Source organism: Monopterus albus, unplaced genomic scaffold, assembly GCF_001952655.1.
Source record: "Monopterus albus unplaced genomic scaffold, M_albus_1.0 scaffold26.1, whole genome shotgun sequence".
Lineage (NCBI taxonomy): Eukaryota > Metazoa > Chordata > Actinopteri > Synbranchiformes > Synbranchidae > Monopterus > Monopterus albus.
In genome coordinates this window covers 3,244,696-3,257,142 of record NW_018127906.1, presented here as the reverse complement: position 1 = coordinate 3,257,142, position 12,447 = coordinate 3,244,696, and the positions used below count along the sequence as shown (strand labels likewise).

At 40.8% G+C, this 12,447-nt stretch overlaps 1 protein-coding gene across 1 annotated transcript in view; it reads right to left on the bottom strand.

The window, feature by feature from the left end:
* Nucleotides 1–12,447, bottom strand: part of bmp2k (BMP2 inducible kinase) — a 43,845-nt gene that overhangs the window by 24,914 nt on the left and 6,484 nt on the right. Inside the window, exon 2 of the mRNA XM_020595081.1 lies at nt 769–887. Coding sequence (XP_020450737.1) covers nt 769–887 — 119 coding nt within the window. The remainder of the gene's footprint in view (nt 1–768; nt 888–12,447) is intronic.

The window sequence follows — 12,447 nt, the reverse complement described above, 5'->3', positions numbered from 1 at the left end:
ACACACACACACACACAAAGTGGGCCAAACAGCTCAGAATGAGCTGTTCACTGACACATTGGGGTCAAATGTTCAAGATGAGACATCTGCTGTTGTCCAAGGTGTACATGCCTGCTAGATTACAGAATAAATGGGAATATTTAACTTCGGATGACATAAAACCCCTTAACTGTGATCATGTAAGTGTTAGCTCTCTGTAACAGATCAAACGTTCTTGTCACTGAACCAGGTGCATTAATACAATGTCGCCCAGCACGCAGGCAAAAGCCTTTCGCTCCTGCCAAACTGGAAATGCTGGAAGACAGGACGGGTTAGGAAGGTGGAATAAAGCCATTTATATGCAACTTACATGAATCTTTGAGGCCTTGTGTCCCATTTGAAAAAGGACTAATAGGCTTAAATTAAATACCTGAAAACTGAGAATGCCACCATGAAAACGTCAGGTAATTATCACAGTGTCTTCAAGTGCAAACTAAACCTTCAGTGAATAAATAGTGAGAGGAATCAGTTTTCAACAAGAAAAGGATCAAAAGGAAATGCAACTAAAACTGGGAGTGCAACTGAACACCAGAATATGGAATATGATGTTTAAGTCCAGATAATAATATATCATAACTTCCTTGTTTCATAATTAAATGTAAATCAAAACTAGTGTACAACAAACATATTTAAAGCAAAGCTCTTGCAATGAAGACAAGCAGGAGGACTTCACGTGAGACAAGAGTAACATCTAACTATAGCAACCAAACACTGAGATGCTGCTCTCACCATAATAGTGATCTCTCTCTTGTAGACATTCAGGTCGGGGACGTTGTTGACATACATCCTTTTGAGAGCGCAGCGGACGCCGCTGTGTGTACGAGCCAGAAACACCACTGAGAAGCCTCCTAGAAAAATACAAAACAACAAGAAAGCGTTACAGCAGCATTCTTTACATCCTTCACCACATGAAGCAATATTGTGTGGCATATGGTTATGAAGGTTCACAAAGTGGAATCCTACGTGGGGAAAACCTATGACAGTGAAGAGGAAATTCAGAAACACTCAAATGAGACCCATCTCTTTGCCTTGCAAGGTATTTCAAGGTTAGCTTATATGTAACTTCATTAGTCTAATCTTCCATTACAAACCGTTTTAGCACCAGTCAACTCATTTACCCACCCACAGAGAGTTCTGCTGAGCTGCCGATGAACACATTTCATTCCTAAGTGGTCCAGTTGAGCTGCTCATTGAGCAACAGAGGAAACCGAATGCGGTGCTGAAAACAACCCTACATGCTTCTCTTAAAAACTGATGTAGAAAAATTTGTGTCACTCAGACTATGTGTAATCAACGACTTCTAAAAAAGGTCTCCAAAAGCTAATATTGTAACAGCAGCTAACTGGTCTCATTTCATGAGTAAGTAGGCTAAGCTCATTTAGTTTGCATTGGCCTCAAGCCAACTGGGTCTAATCCTGGAGTTAATTAAGCTATTTGCTGTGCAAAATACAACAAGGTGTTACAAGATGGAGATATGAAGCTGAATTTAAAATGGGCGAGTGGAGTTTTAGTTGGATTTCTGGTGCAGGAATAGGCTGTGTTGACAGAGAAAGGTTTTCAGCTGAGGTGCCAGTAGCTGCTGTCACTGTGTACCTCCCGGCTTAAATAGCACTGTGATGGGACAGTGTCTCATCAGAAGGGTTCACCGAGTCACTGAGTGGTGGACATCAAAGCCCACCGACCAGAGAGGAGAAAGAAAAGATCTACAAAGGCGTCATTGTTGCCCAGCATGGATTTGGATTGGTAAGGAGCAGAAAGAGAGGGTGGTTAAAAGTGGCCAGTGGGTGCAAAGGCCTTCACTGAGGAGTCCAACACTTTATTTAAAAAGAACAACTAATGTTGGTTAAACCTGTGGGGTGTCCACAACAGTAAACATAAGACAGTGGACCCGAAAGTCCTCAGTGTTTGCTTGTATGTAGTCACAAGAGTTAGAGCTACTGCACCAGACATGATCGGCTTAGAAGGGGAGAATGATGGCATTCTGCAGCACCGCAGGATGATCCACATGCAGCTTATGACACAAAATAAAACACATTCCACTGTGTCATTTCAAAAATATCTTTGGGTCAGCAGCATCAAAGCAAAACAAACAAACAAAAAAAAATCACTAGACTCTCTGATTAGCACTTATACTGCCAAGTCCCAAGGTCAAGGTTAGCTATATAAAGACAAACGGTAAGAACTAGAATTATTCACAGAAAAATTTTAAAAAGTTGCTGATGAGACAAAGTAAGGAACAAAGGGGTGTCAGGGAATTGACTTATAACAATTTGAAATAAGTCTGATGGCAGGAATAAAAAAAATCTAAATTAGTCAAACTAATAAAACTGAAGAAAAAGACACTGATATTTTCCTACAGGTATGAATGGAGTTGTATCCCCAGACCTGCTGCCATCTCAGCAAAGACAACATGAAGACAGAAATTCTGCCAAGAGCCGAAGTTCTTTCAGTTGCTGGATGCTGTTCATCGATTTGCGTTCTCCTGCTCTGTGTGCTAAGGTTAGCTTGATGGTCTCTGCAGAGCCATCCAGAGACCTGGGGAGGTGGGAGTGAACTTCAGGCAGAAAACAGAATCGTGACAGACTTTTAAAACAGCAGTATGCACTCACTTCTGAAGACTTTCTGCAAACTGAAACACAATCTTATGTGATGCAGAGTCTGTTTTATGGCCCTGCCGTGACAAAAAAAGCTACTTGTGAGTCATCTTGTGCAAATCTCAAGTGTTACATACTGCTGTGACACAAAGACGTAGGATGAAGACATAGTAAAGATCAAACATAAGGCAAGAAGATGTGGGAGTTGCATGAACCAGGTAAAAGATACAGTATTACAAAGCATAAGTCCATTTACTTGGGCAACGTGACAAGAGGCTAAGTGCAGGCTGTTTAAGCATGTGCAGTCAGGAGGATACAAAGAACAGCAAACCTTCAGTGAATAACAAAAAACTGAACAAAGCATTACACTTAACATCCCACCAACAACATTCACTGTGTTAACGTAAACCTAGTGCAGACAGGAAGCCATTTACATCTCACACTGTTGTCATGTTGACTTGTAGGTGCTCAAACATTCACAGGTGAGATGTACTGGTTACAAGCCAATTCCAATGTGAGAGAACCACAAATGGGGAAAATAATCTGCCCATTTCCAGAGTGTCCCAACTATAACCATCTTGTTACTGTCTACAACACATTTATCACTTGTGACGCAAACAATTCATAATGTTAATAATTGTATATTTACAAAAGTACACAGCCAAACAGCATGCTGGGTACAGCTTGCTAGCCAGCCAGGCAGCATGACGGCCTGCTAACAGCTGGGAGAGGCTCAGTCACTACGGCGCGTTAAAAAACAGAAAAGAGAGGGGACAAAGAAAAGTGAGACTAGAGAGGAGCTGTGTCTGTAGTCTATCTGTGGCTGTTGGCGGCACTAGTAAACAGCTAACCACTATGCCAACAACACCAAAGCGCACTGGAAGCAGAGCTACATACACTTGCTCACATAATTACAACAGACCTGTGGTCAAGTCGCACAATGGAGCCGTACCTCAGCATAATGGTGCGTAATGGTGCGATGACTGGAGCTGTGTAACATATTTTCTGAATGACCACACCAGAGAAATAACTCTACAAGGCTTAAGAGGTGAGGCACTTGGTCCTAACTCCTAAATACATACACTGTATACCTATGCTAACCACTGACAGTGGGACCAGCGTGCTGAATGCAGCCCACCTGAATGACTGGAGGAGGCTACAATGCAACACAGGTTTCAACATGCCACATGTAAATATAAATATCTGTATTAATTAAACAAGTTATTAATAGCCTAAAACAATAATTATTTAAAACTTTTCAAAAATGGACGGTGCTTTCATTAATGTTTGAGTTAGGTGCTAATATGTCTTGTTTTTGTATTCTAACTAGACAACTCCTGGCAGTTGAATAAGTCACGAAATTATATAAAAGGCCCAGTCATGTAATACAGGCAATATACTGTGAAACCTGGGGAATCTTTATAAAGTACAGCGATACAAACTTTTGGTCATAATGCCCAACACTAGCGTACATTAGTCTAATCCTCGTACTGAATTCCTGAGAGTCCTTCCTGTCATTCACTGACACTGGCTGGTAATTGGTCCATCATTAAAACCTGGCTATTTCACCGATCAGGCAGAGAAGACGGATGCCTCAAACCCAGGCCATCCTGCCAAATGCCGCCTTGCTGTCTGGCCAATGGCCTGCTTTGGGACTGACCCCAAGACTTTTGTTGCCTCCCTAGACTATGCCAGCCACAAAATCGTATGCTGTTTAGTGAATTATTCTCCTGAGTGGCTCTGGATGGAAGAATTTACTTTAGAGGGGGTTTGTGCCCAGCATATCAACTTAGACAGATGAGGGACCCATAAACACAAAAGCCAATTGTGTTTCAGCCAATGACAACAACAAAGCTGGCTGCACAGATGCAAACACTAACATGCTACAACAAACAATGAGCTTGAGTGGGTGATGCAAATGCCATCATGGGCATCATCATGTACTTAAGAAAAAACAGACTGGGATAGAATGATGACCACATGAAACCACAGAACTGTTTGTCAAATGATGATGGTGAAACAGGAAGAAAACAGCATCTGACACCAAGGACTTATGAAAACACTTCATCTAAAAACAAAAGATTTAATCCTGTGGATCACTTGCCCAACTGTCTTGCTAAATGCTTTCTATAAACCAAGTCTTGATTCTAATCTGAAGCTTCAGTTGTCAGTACAGGACATGTGGTTCTCAACCTGCTTGATTTACAAATCTCAGGAACTATCTGTAGCTGACTTAACAGCTCACAACATTTCTTCCTTGTTTTTGTAGTTCCTCAGATTTTTTTAAGTTACGTATTGACTAGATATACTAAAAATGGTAGTTCCATTTTGGATGCAATTCCAAATTGTGAAAACTGCACATGACAAAACTCTGATCACATTTTTATCTTCTTAGTCTGTTATTAGCAAAAAGGCATGTAAAAATTAAGCTACAAAGCAAACCTGGACATGTCTAACTCTGGTTTACACCACAGCCATTAGTCACATGCCACTGTTATTGTACCTCTTCCTGCTGGTCTGCTAGCTGGTTCCACTGTGGAGAGGGGATGGACTGTGAGAGCATCGTCAGCTGTCAGTGACAAGTGGGAGGAAAAACCCCAATCCATCAGGCCAAAAAGGAAGTAGGAGGCAACTGGTACCGAAGCCTGCTACCGAGCAAAGACTGTAATTACTGGAGAATTTTCTCCAGCCTTGCATGCAGTGCTAAGGACCCTGACATCACCGCAAAGCCTGAATAACTGCAACAGTCAAGGCAATCCACATGACAGCCTGTGGAAGAGGCTTGAAGGAGGAAACAGCCTTTGCAAAACAGTCAGCACTCAGCATGTTTTGTGATATAGGCAAGAAAAAAACTTTTAGGAGTGGTAGAGGAGTGTTTCACTGAGGGAGATTAGAGGTCACACCGCGAACAGAAGAGATGCATTACTAGTTTCTGCTCAGGCACAAGGCAAAGATGTTCTTCCTCTGAAGCATGATCAGCTCTGATAACAGACTATTCTCTGACTGACCGTCTTTTTCTGTTCATCTCTTTCACTTACTTTCAACCCACATCAAGTGTGATGTCTTGGTCCACACATACAGGGTTATTTTCTCCCTCTACATTTTTAAAAATACCAGTGTACCTAACAACACAAGTCAACTGAAGGTGCCCCCGTCAGATGTAGACCTGCTTTTAAAAAAAGGGAAAAATGTAATTTCATTTGGAGCAGGCTGAGGTATTTCCTCTTGGAGGCCTCCCATCCCCTAACAACACTTCCCCTACAAGTCTTCACAGTTGTTAAGCTTGAAGATAAGCATAATCAGCTTCAAGTACAGTTGCACTGTATTGCAGAAAGTGTGAAATGTCTCACCTTCATTTTAGGCTGCATAAAAATTAAGTGAAAGTGACAAGACCTTTCTATTATGTGAATTATAAAAAGTATAAAATGTTCTACTTGAAATGATGAAGATGGGACATCAAATAAAACTAGGAGTTGTGCTTCATTTGTCTACAAATCACCTGTAGGCTTCAGTGACAGTGATGTGGCTAAGTATTCAAGAACATTACACATATTTAATATGAAGATCTGGAGAAATTTAAAGCTGCATTAACTAAGATTCTCCTCACTGTCTGACAAACCCAGCGACAGTGGGATGGGACGTGGGGTCTCTCAGCTATACTCCCCCCCCCCCCCGTGGCACTCTGCTGCCCACAGCCTTGCTGTTCATAATCATCATCATCAGTTTGTTTTAAGTGTCACTAGAGCCTCTAGAAGCTGAACAGAAAACAGGTAGAGTAGCTTTAAGTTTCTGGTCTAGTGTGATTAGAGATAAATATGGTGCAACAGATCATAGGTGCTATTTCCACAGGAAATAGATTCCCATAAACTGGCTTCAATGTCTTTGCCAGCTGCTCCTGCTAATTACCAATAATGACATTTTGATCCCCAGTGCTTTAGCAAATCCTCTGAGATTTGCTATTATACAGACTAATATGGCAAAGATGTCTGTTCTTTGGCTAATTAATGTAGCAGTAAAAAAGCCAAATGGTAACTGTGAAATTGAAGTTGTAACAAGCCTAAATAACTTAAGGCATCTACAAACATTGTGTTTCAAAATGTTTCTGGCAGTACAAACACAGGCGATCCAACCTGAGACTGCACTCGTTCCTCCCGACAAATATATCGTTTGCAACATCAAGCAACTGTAACCCAGTTTAGGCTAGCACCTATCTGTCAGAAACACTTCTTAATCTGTTTCTCTTGAAACCTCTGAAGTTGCACTATAGCAACACTCAGAAAAGCATCAGTGGCATAGATGGTCAACCTAAAAATAGACATCCACTTGCTTTTAGCAAGCAGTTGAGAGATTCTGCACTATGTGAGCTCTTTCAGCAACACACCACCTTGTCGTTTTTTTTTTCTGGACCTTTCAAGGTGGAAAAACTGCCTTGGCTTCTTTTTAATAGAGATAAAACTCCAGCGAAAAAGGACAAGATCTGATTCTACATCTAAAGCAACATAATCTTTTAACACATCAAGATAACAATTAGTTAACATTTCACGCCTTTCACTATGGGCCATCTACTCAAACAGGAAATACTACAAATACTGTATGTTGCTGAAGTTTCCTCTTCCTGCCAGGTCACGTATGCATTCCCATAACAAGGAGACAAACAAAGTTTTTGCAGGTCAGATATTTTTAAGCTTTTAGAAGTAAAGGTGGCATTCTGCCAAAACACAGAGGAGGCAGTGGGATACTGAAAGCATAATGGACTGAAATGAATGAAGGGTGCATTCAGAGGGGAAAACAGCTGAAACCACAACCTGGCAAATGTGCCAGCATCTGGGACTGTGACCTGGTCATTTGCAGCATGAGTGTGCTGATTGCACTTCAATGTTAGCAGTTTTAGAGGACACACACACACACACACTTCACTTTAACTGTACAGTATCCAGCATGTATCTCAGTTAGAAAAAAGGTTTATGAATTACTACAGTATTTTATGGGCATTTGTTCTTGTTCAGCAGCATGTTGCTCGCTCTCTCTCTCTCTCTCTCTCCAGTGTTTCTGCTGTGTACATTTTGCAATGGTCGCCCACCATTGCAAAGTTATTCCCACCTCTGCTTCAAAATTTAATGAAATATCATAACATCGCAATTACACAACACTGCATGGGGCTTTTAATTTGAAACAATGGGAGCAGAGACACCTGGCAAAGGAGGGAGGGAGAGAGGAAAGGAGAGAGAGGACAGTAGAGTGAAGTAACTAACATCAAGTCAGATTTTACAGTTTAACCTTAACCATTACTCTTCGTTCCATATCTCATTAAGTAACGTCACTCATTTCCTCATGAATTATCTCAAAATAAACAGCATGCACAGCCCTTTCCAACGATGCTAGTATGCACCAAATGTGAAGTAAACACATTTTGAAATGACAAAACATACACAAGTGAAAGGCTATCCTATCAAAATATGGTCAATCTGGACAGTCCTGACTGATATTACATACTGATTTTAAAAAATAATCTAAATTTCACATATCAATTCAGACATCTCTAAGAAAACTGAGGCTGGAAAACGTTGCATGTAGAGTTGAAATGTACCATGTTTTCTCTGCTATTTAAGATACTGCATAAGCTAAATAAGCACTAATACTGCCACTACTAACAACCAAGCGAAAACCTTAGTAGGCATCCATTATGCATTTATTTTTAGTTTTCACTGTGCTAGAAGTGGTGCTGGTCATTCTGTCATCATGATGCCAGAAGAATACAATTATTGCACCGGTTAGAGTAATAGAGAGAGATTAGACAATATATATATAGCCTTCCTCTTCACATTATGAAATTTATGGCCTGGTTGTAGTATCTGTTCTGGTACTGTTTAGGCACCAGCACCATTGTAGCACTAGTATCAGAAAAACCCAAACAATACCTAACCCTGGTATTAGGTCAGTCTAATGTAATCAGTCACTCCTCAACGAATAAACATGGGTCATATCTGCTAACAATCCTGTTTGTTTGGGAAAACACAGAGAGGAGCCATGGAAGTAAATCAACTGGCAAAGCTGCAGAGGCAGTGAAGGAAATTTGAAAACAAAAGCCAAAAGAAGAATCTGACTGATGCCCTGTCAGCACTTAGTTGACTACAGTACCACAGATCTACCTGACCTCTCCCTCATAACAGCCTAGTTCTGATGTACATAGTACTGGTTAATTCCTGCTTAATAAGTGAGAACTGCCAAAAGCACTGCATGCACTTTGTGATACCAAACTGTTAAAGTGGAATACAACTTCAGCTACCCCGACTTATTCAGTTACAACCTTCCATTTTGGACTATGTTTTAAGAACAGCAGGCTTCACTGCAGTCAATGCGATGTGTACCCCATCTCTGGCCAATGATGCAAAGCACTATAAAAGACAGATTCAAGTGTGTGAAGAAGTCTAATGAAACAAGTCCATAAAAGGTAGCATACGAGGGTGCAGTGATGACTGACCATGTTTTTTCATCCTGGGTTTAGTGAGCTGGAAGATTCTGCCAGTCAGCACTCATGCATCATACCTCAGAAGTGTTTACAAATGAACTGACAATTGACTGCGATTCGGAGGGTTTATGATGAAACTGGAAAAGAGAGAGGTACTGCGGCAGGAAAAGGTTACAAGAGGATAAAACCATTATAGAGGCAGCTGTGAGAAGGACAAGTCCAAGTGCAACACCATCCTACACACGGAAAAACAAAGGAAGGAGGGAAAAGGCTGCCTTGTTAAAAAAAAAATGGATACAAGTTTGTTACGTTACCTGTAAATGTCTTTGAAAGTGATTTCCAAGATGAAACATCCAGTGTGATATGAACCTTCTTGGAATTTGTACCCTATTGATATTAATACTACAGAGACTGAGTGAGATATAAACACAGCACCAATCAGGGAAAAGGTCAGAAAGGTCACAAAAATGAAGATACAAGCACTTTGTTTCCAAAGTGTTTGTATCTTCAAGTGAAGAATGCTAAAATTACAAACAGTATGTGCAATCATCTCTGCCTTTCTCTTACTCTGTAATAAAATGTCCATCTACACTGTAAGAAACAGCAGATGCATAATGCAGGAGGATTCTGCCAGAGTGCAAGGGCAAAAAGTTGCAGCTTTGCCAACAGTGACACTGTATTCAAGCACAATAATGCCAGAATGGGTAGGTGTCAGTGTCGGTCAGCCTGCAAAATGTTTGTGGGTCTCATCAGACGCAACAGTTGGTCTTTAGGGATAGTGTAAAGTAAGTAGTGAAGCAAGCCCTGGGCCCAGAGTTTACCTGAATCTCTTTAAAACAAGCGCTTTCCAATGAAACTACACAAAAACCACCAAAAACGAACTGGCCTGCCAAGGTCGCAGTGTACATATACTCCATGTGCTAGTTTAGTGAAGTTGACATACAGCAGGTTACACAACCTACCTTCTAAACAAACTGGCTCTTTCTAAACTTGAAATGCAGTTTCAGGCCTGCACCATCAACTCTGCCCAACTAAACCTTTAAGAAGCGCAACTTGTTAATGACAGCAGCTACTTAAAATCAGCTCTTTTTTTATCAATTGTGACTTTAACATTTGTTCATCCACACCCAGAAGAACCAAAAAATAAATGTAATACAAGACAACTGCCAAAAAAGCCTCCACAATGAGATGTAAGAAAGGCAACAGGCACAGCCTATGCACAACTTTAGGCTCATACACTAAAATGTACAGCAACGCATAAAAGCTGAAATATAATTTCAAGCTGTAGGAAACAGCGCAGCAGTAATAATCCGCTATGTGACTCAGTATAGATTTACAGAGTACATGTGGCTCCTTAACCAACAAGGATGACCCAAACAGGACAAAAACCATGTCTTTAAGCAGAGCTCTAACCACAAACCTAACATTTACCAAGTCCTTCTGATGCTGATTTGGCATTACACCCAGAAACAGGCGTGATTTTGCTTCACACTGGTAATAGGCATGTTTTCTATTCCACACACCCTCTGGCAGGCTGCAGTGACATGTTGGCTCCAAGTTGTTTACAGTGTCCACAGCCTCAGTGATGAAGAGCGAGCCTATCATTCAGATGATGAATGACTCATCATCCAATCAAGTGCCCTCATGTGCAAGCCACTGTCATGAGCCTATGATCAGTTTCAAATCTGCACTTAAGTGTTTCTAGCACAGACCAGAAAACGTGGTTGTTTTGGTAGCAACTGTCTACTGTGTTACATGGACTTACTTAAAACTACAGTTCTTTGTTTATCAAAAAGGACTGATAAGGCTTCTGTATGCATATAAATAATGCATACAGTTCTGTAGCACATCCAGACTTATTCTGAGACCTCTGAATAAAGACACACAGATGGATTGACTGGAGACTGGAACTGGTCAGTTTTAACTTGGTCGGCTGTGACCAGTGACCGGCCGATCACTCTGAGATTTCCATTTCGTTTTTATAAGCATCATGGTTCACATCACACATGCAGTGGCAAAAACTGAAAGCACAGCATGTGCAGTGTGTAGCATCTCACACAGGGATCATGCTCATGTCTATACCGAGCACATGTTCATTAGTGCGCTAGAAGCACTTTGTGTATATACAGTGCACAGAGGAGCCTACAGAAGCACCTTGGAGAAGGAAAGCTATGGTCCCAATCTCCAACAAATAGGACACAGAGGAAATTACTGACTACACTTGAAATCCATGCATGTGTACAGCAACCCATGACAACATACAGCAACTACACACACACACACGCACACTTTAAAAAGAACTGCATGTTCAATAGGACTGAGGTAACAGACGTTCTCATTTCCATTACCTGTTGCACCCGTTTACATTTGGGGAAGTAGACTACAAATACTGCACTTAAAATTTAGTTGGAGGTTTGTAAAAATAAATAAAAATTTAAATAAATTTTAAAAGGTTTTGTACTGTATCCCGGAAAACTTATTTTGAAATTTGTTTGAGTGAGGAAAAAGAGAGACTTATTAAACTTATTTAATACATTTTATCCTATTTTTAATAACAAAACTTTCAATAAAGGAAACTTAAATGTTTGTGTATGCTGTCAATTACATCCTAGAAAGATAAAAAAAAAAATAAAAAAAAATTCATTTCTACCCCTGAACTAAGTACACTTAAAGATGGAGCACATGAAAAAACAAGCATATTCATAAAAGCTGTCCTCATTCAAGGTCAGTACAGCCAAATATTTTTTTGATAAAACCTTTTCACAAAGCAGTAAGCCTTGCCGGGGTACTGCTGTTATTTATTCAAATTATGCTGCATTAGCTCTTAAAACTCACTGATGATCCTAATGATAGAGGTGCATGTCAAATATGGGGTGCTCATATCTTCGTAGTTTGTCAATACACCAACCAACGAGGCAAAACCATCACAGAGTACACTGAAGTGAATCAATGATCTTCTGTTTGGTGCCTCATATGACCTGGGTTATTATCCACATTTGGCTGAGGCCCTCCTCAGATCGGGTGGTGATGAATTGGTAGAAAATCATTCATTTGCAGTTTCACAAAGAAGGGAGGGCTGGCAGTGCCGTGAGACAGACACAGAAGGCCTCAATGAGCAAGGAGAAAGGCAGTGACGCCAGTCACAGGACCAAGTGCTACATCGTACCAGCATTCTTTCTAGGGTGCTAGAATAAGAAAACAAAGGGGCACATTGTGCCTATTCATTACCAGTACAGTATGCTAATAATGTAGACGGGATGCACCGTCACCGTCCTCCCCGAGCAGAGAGGGAGGATCAAACAGGTCATTCAAAAGGAACACTGACCGGCACTGCCATGACTGATG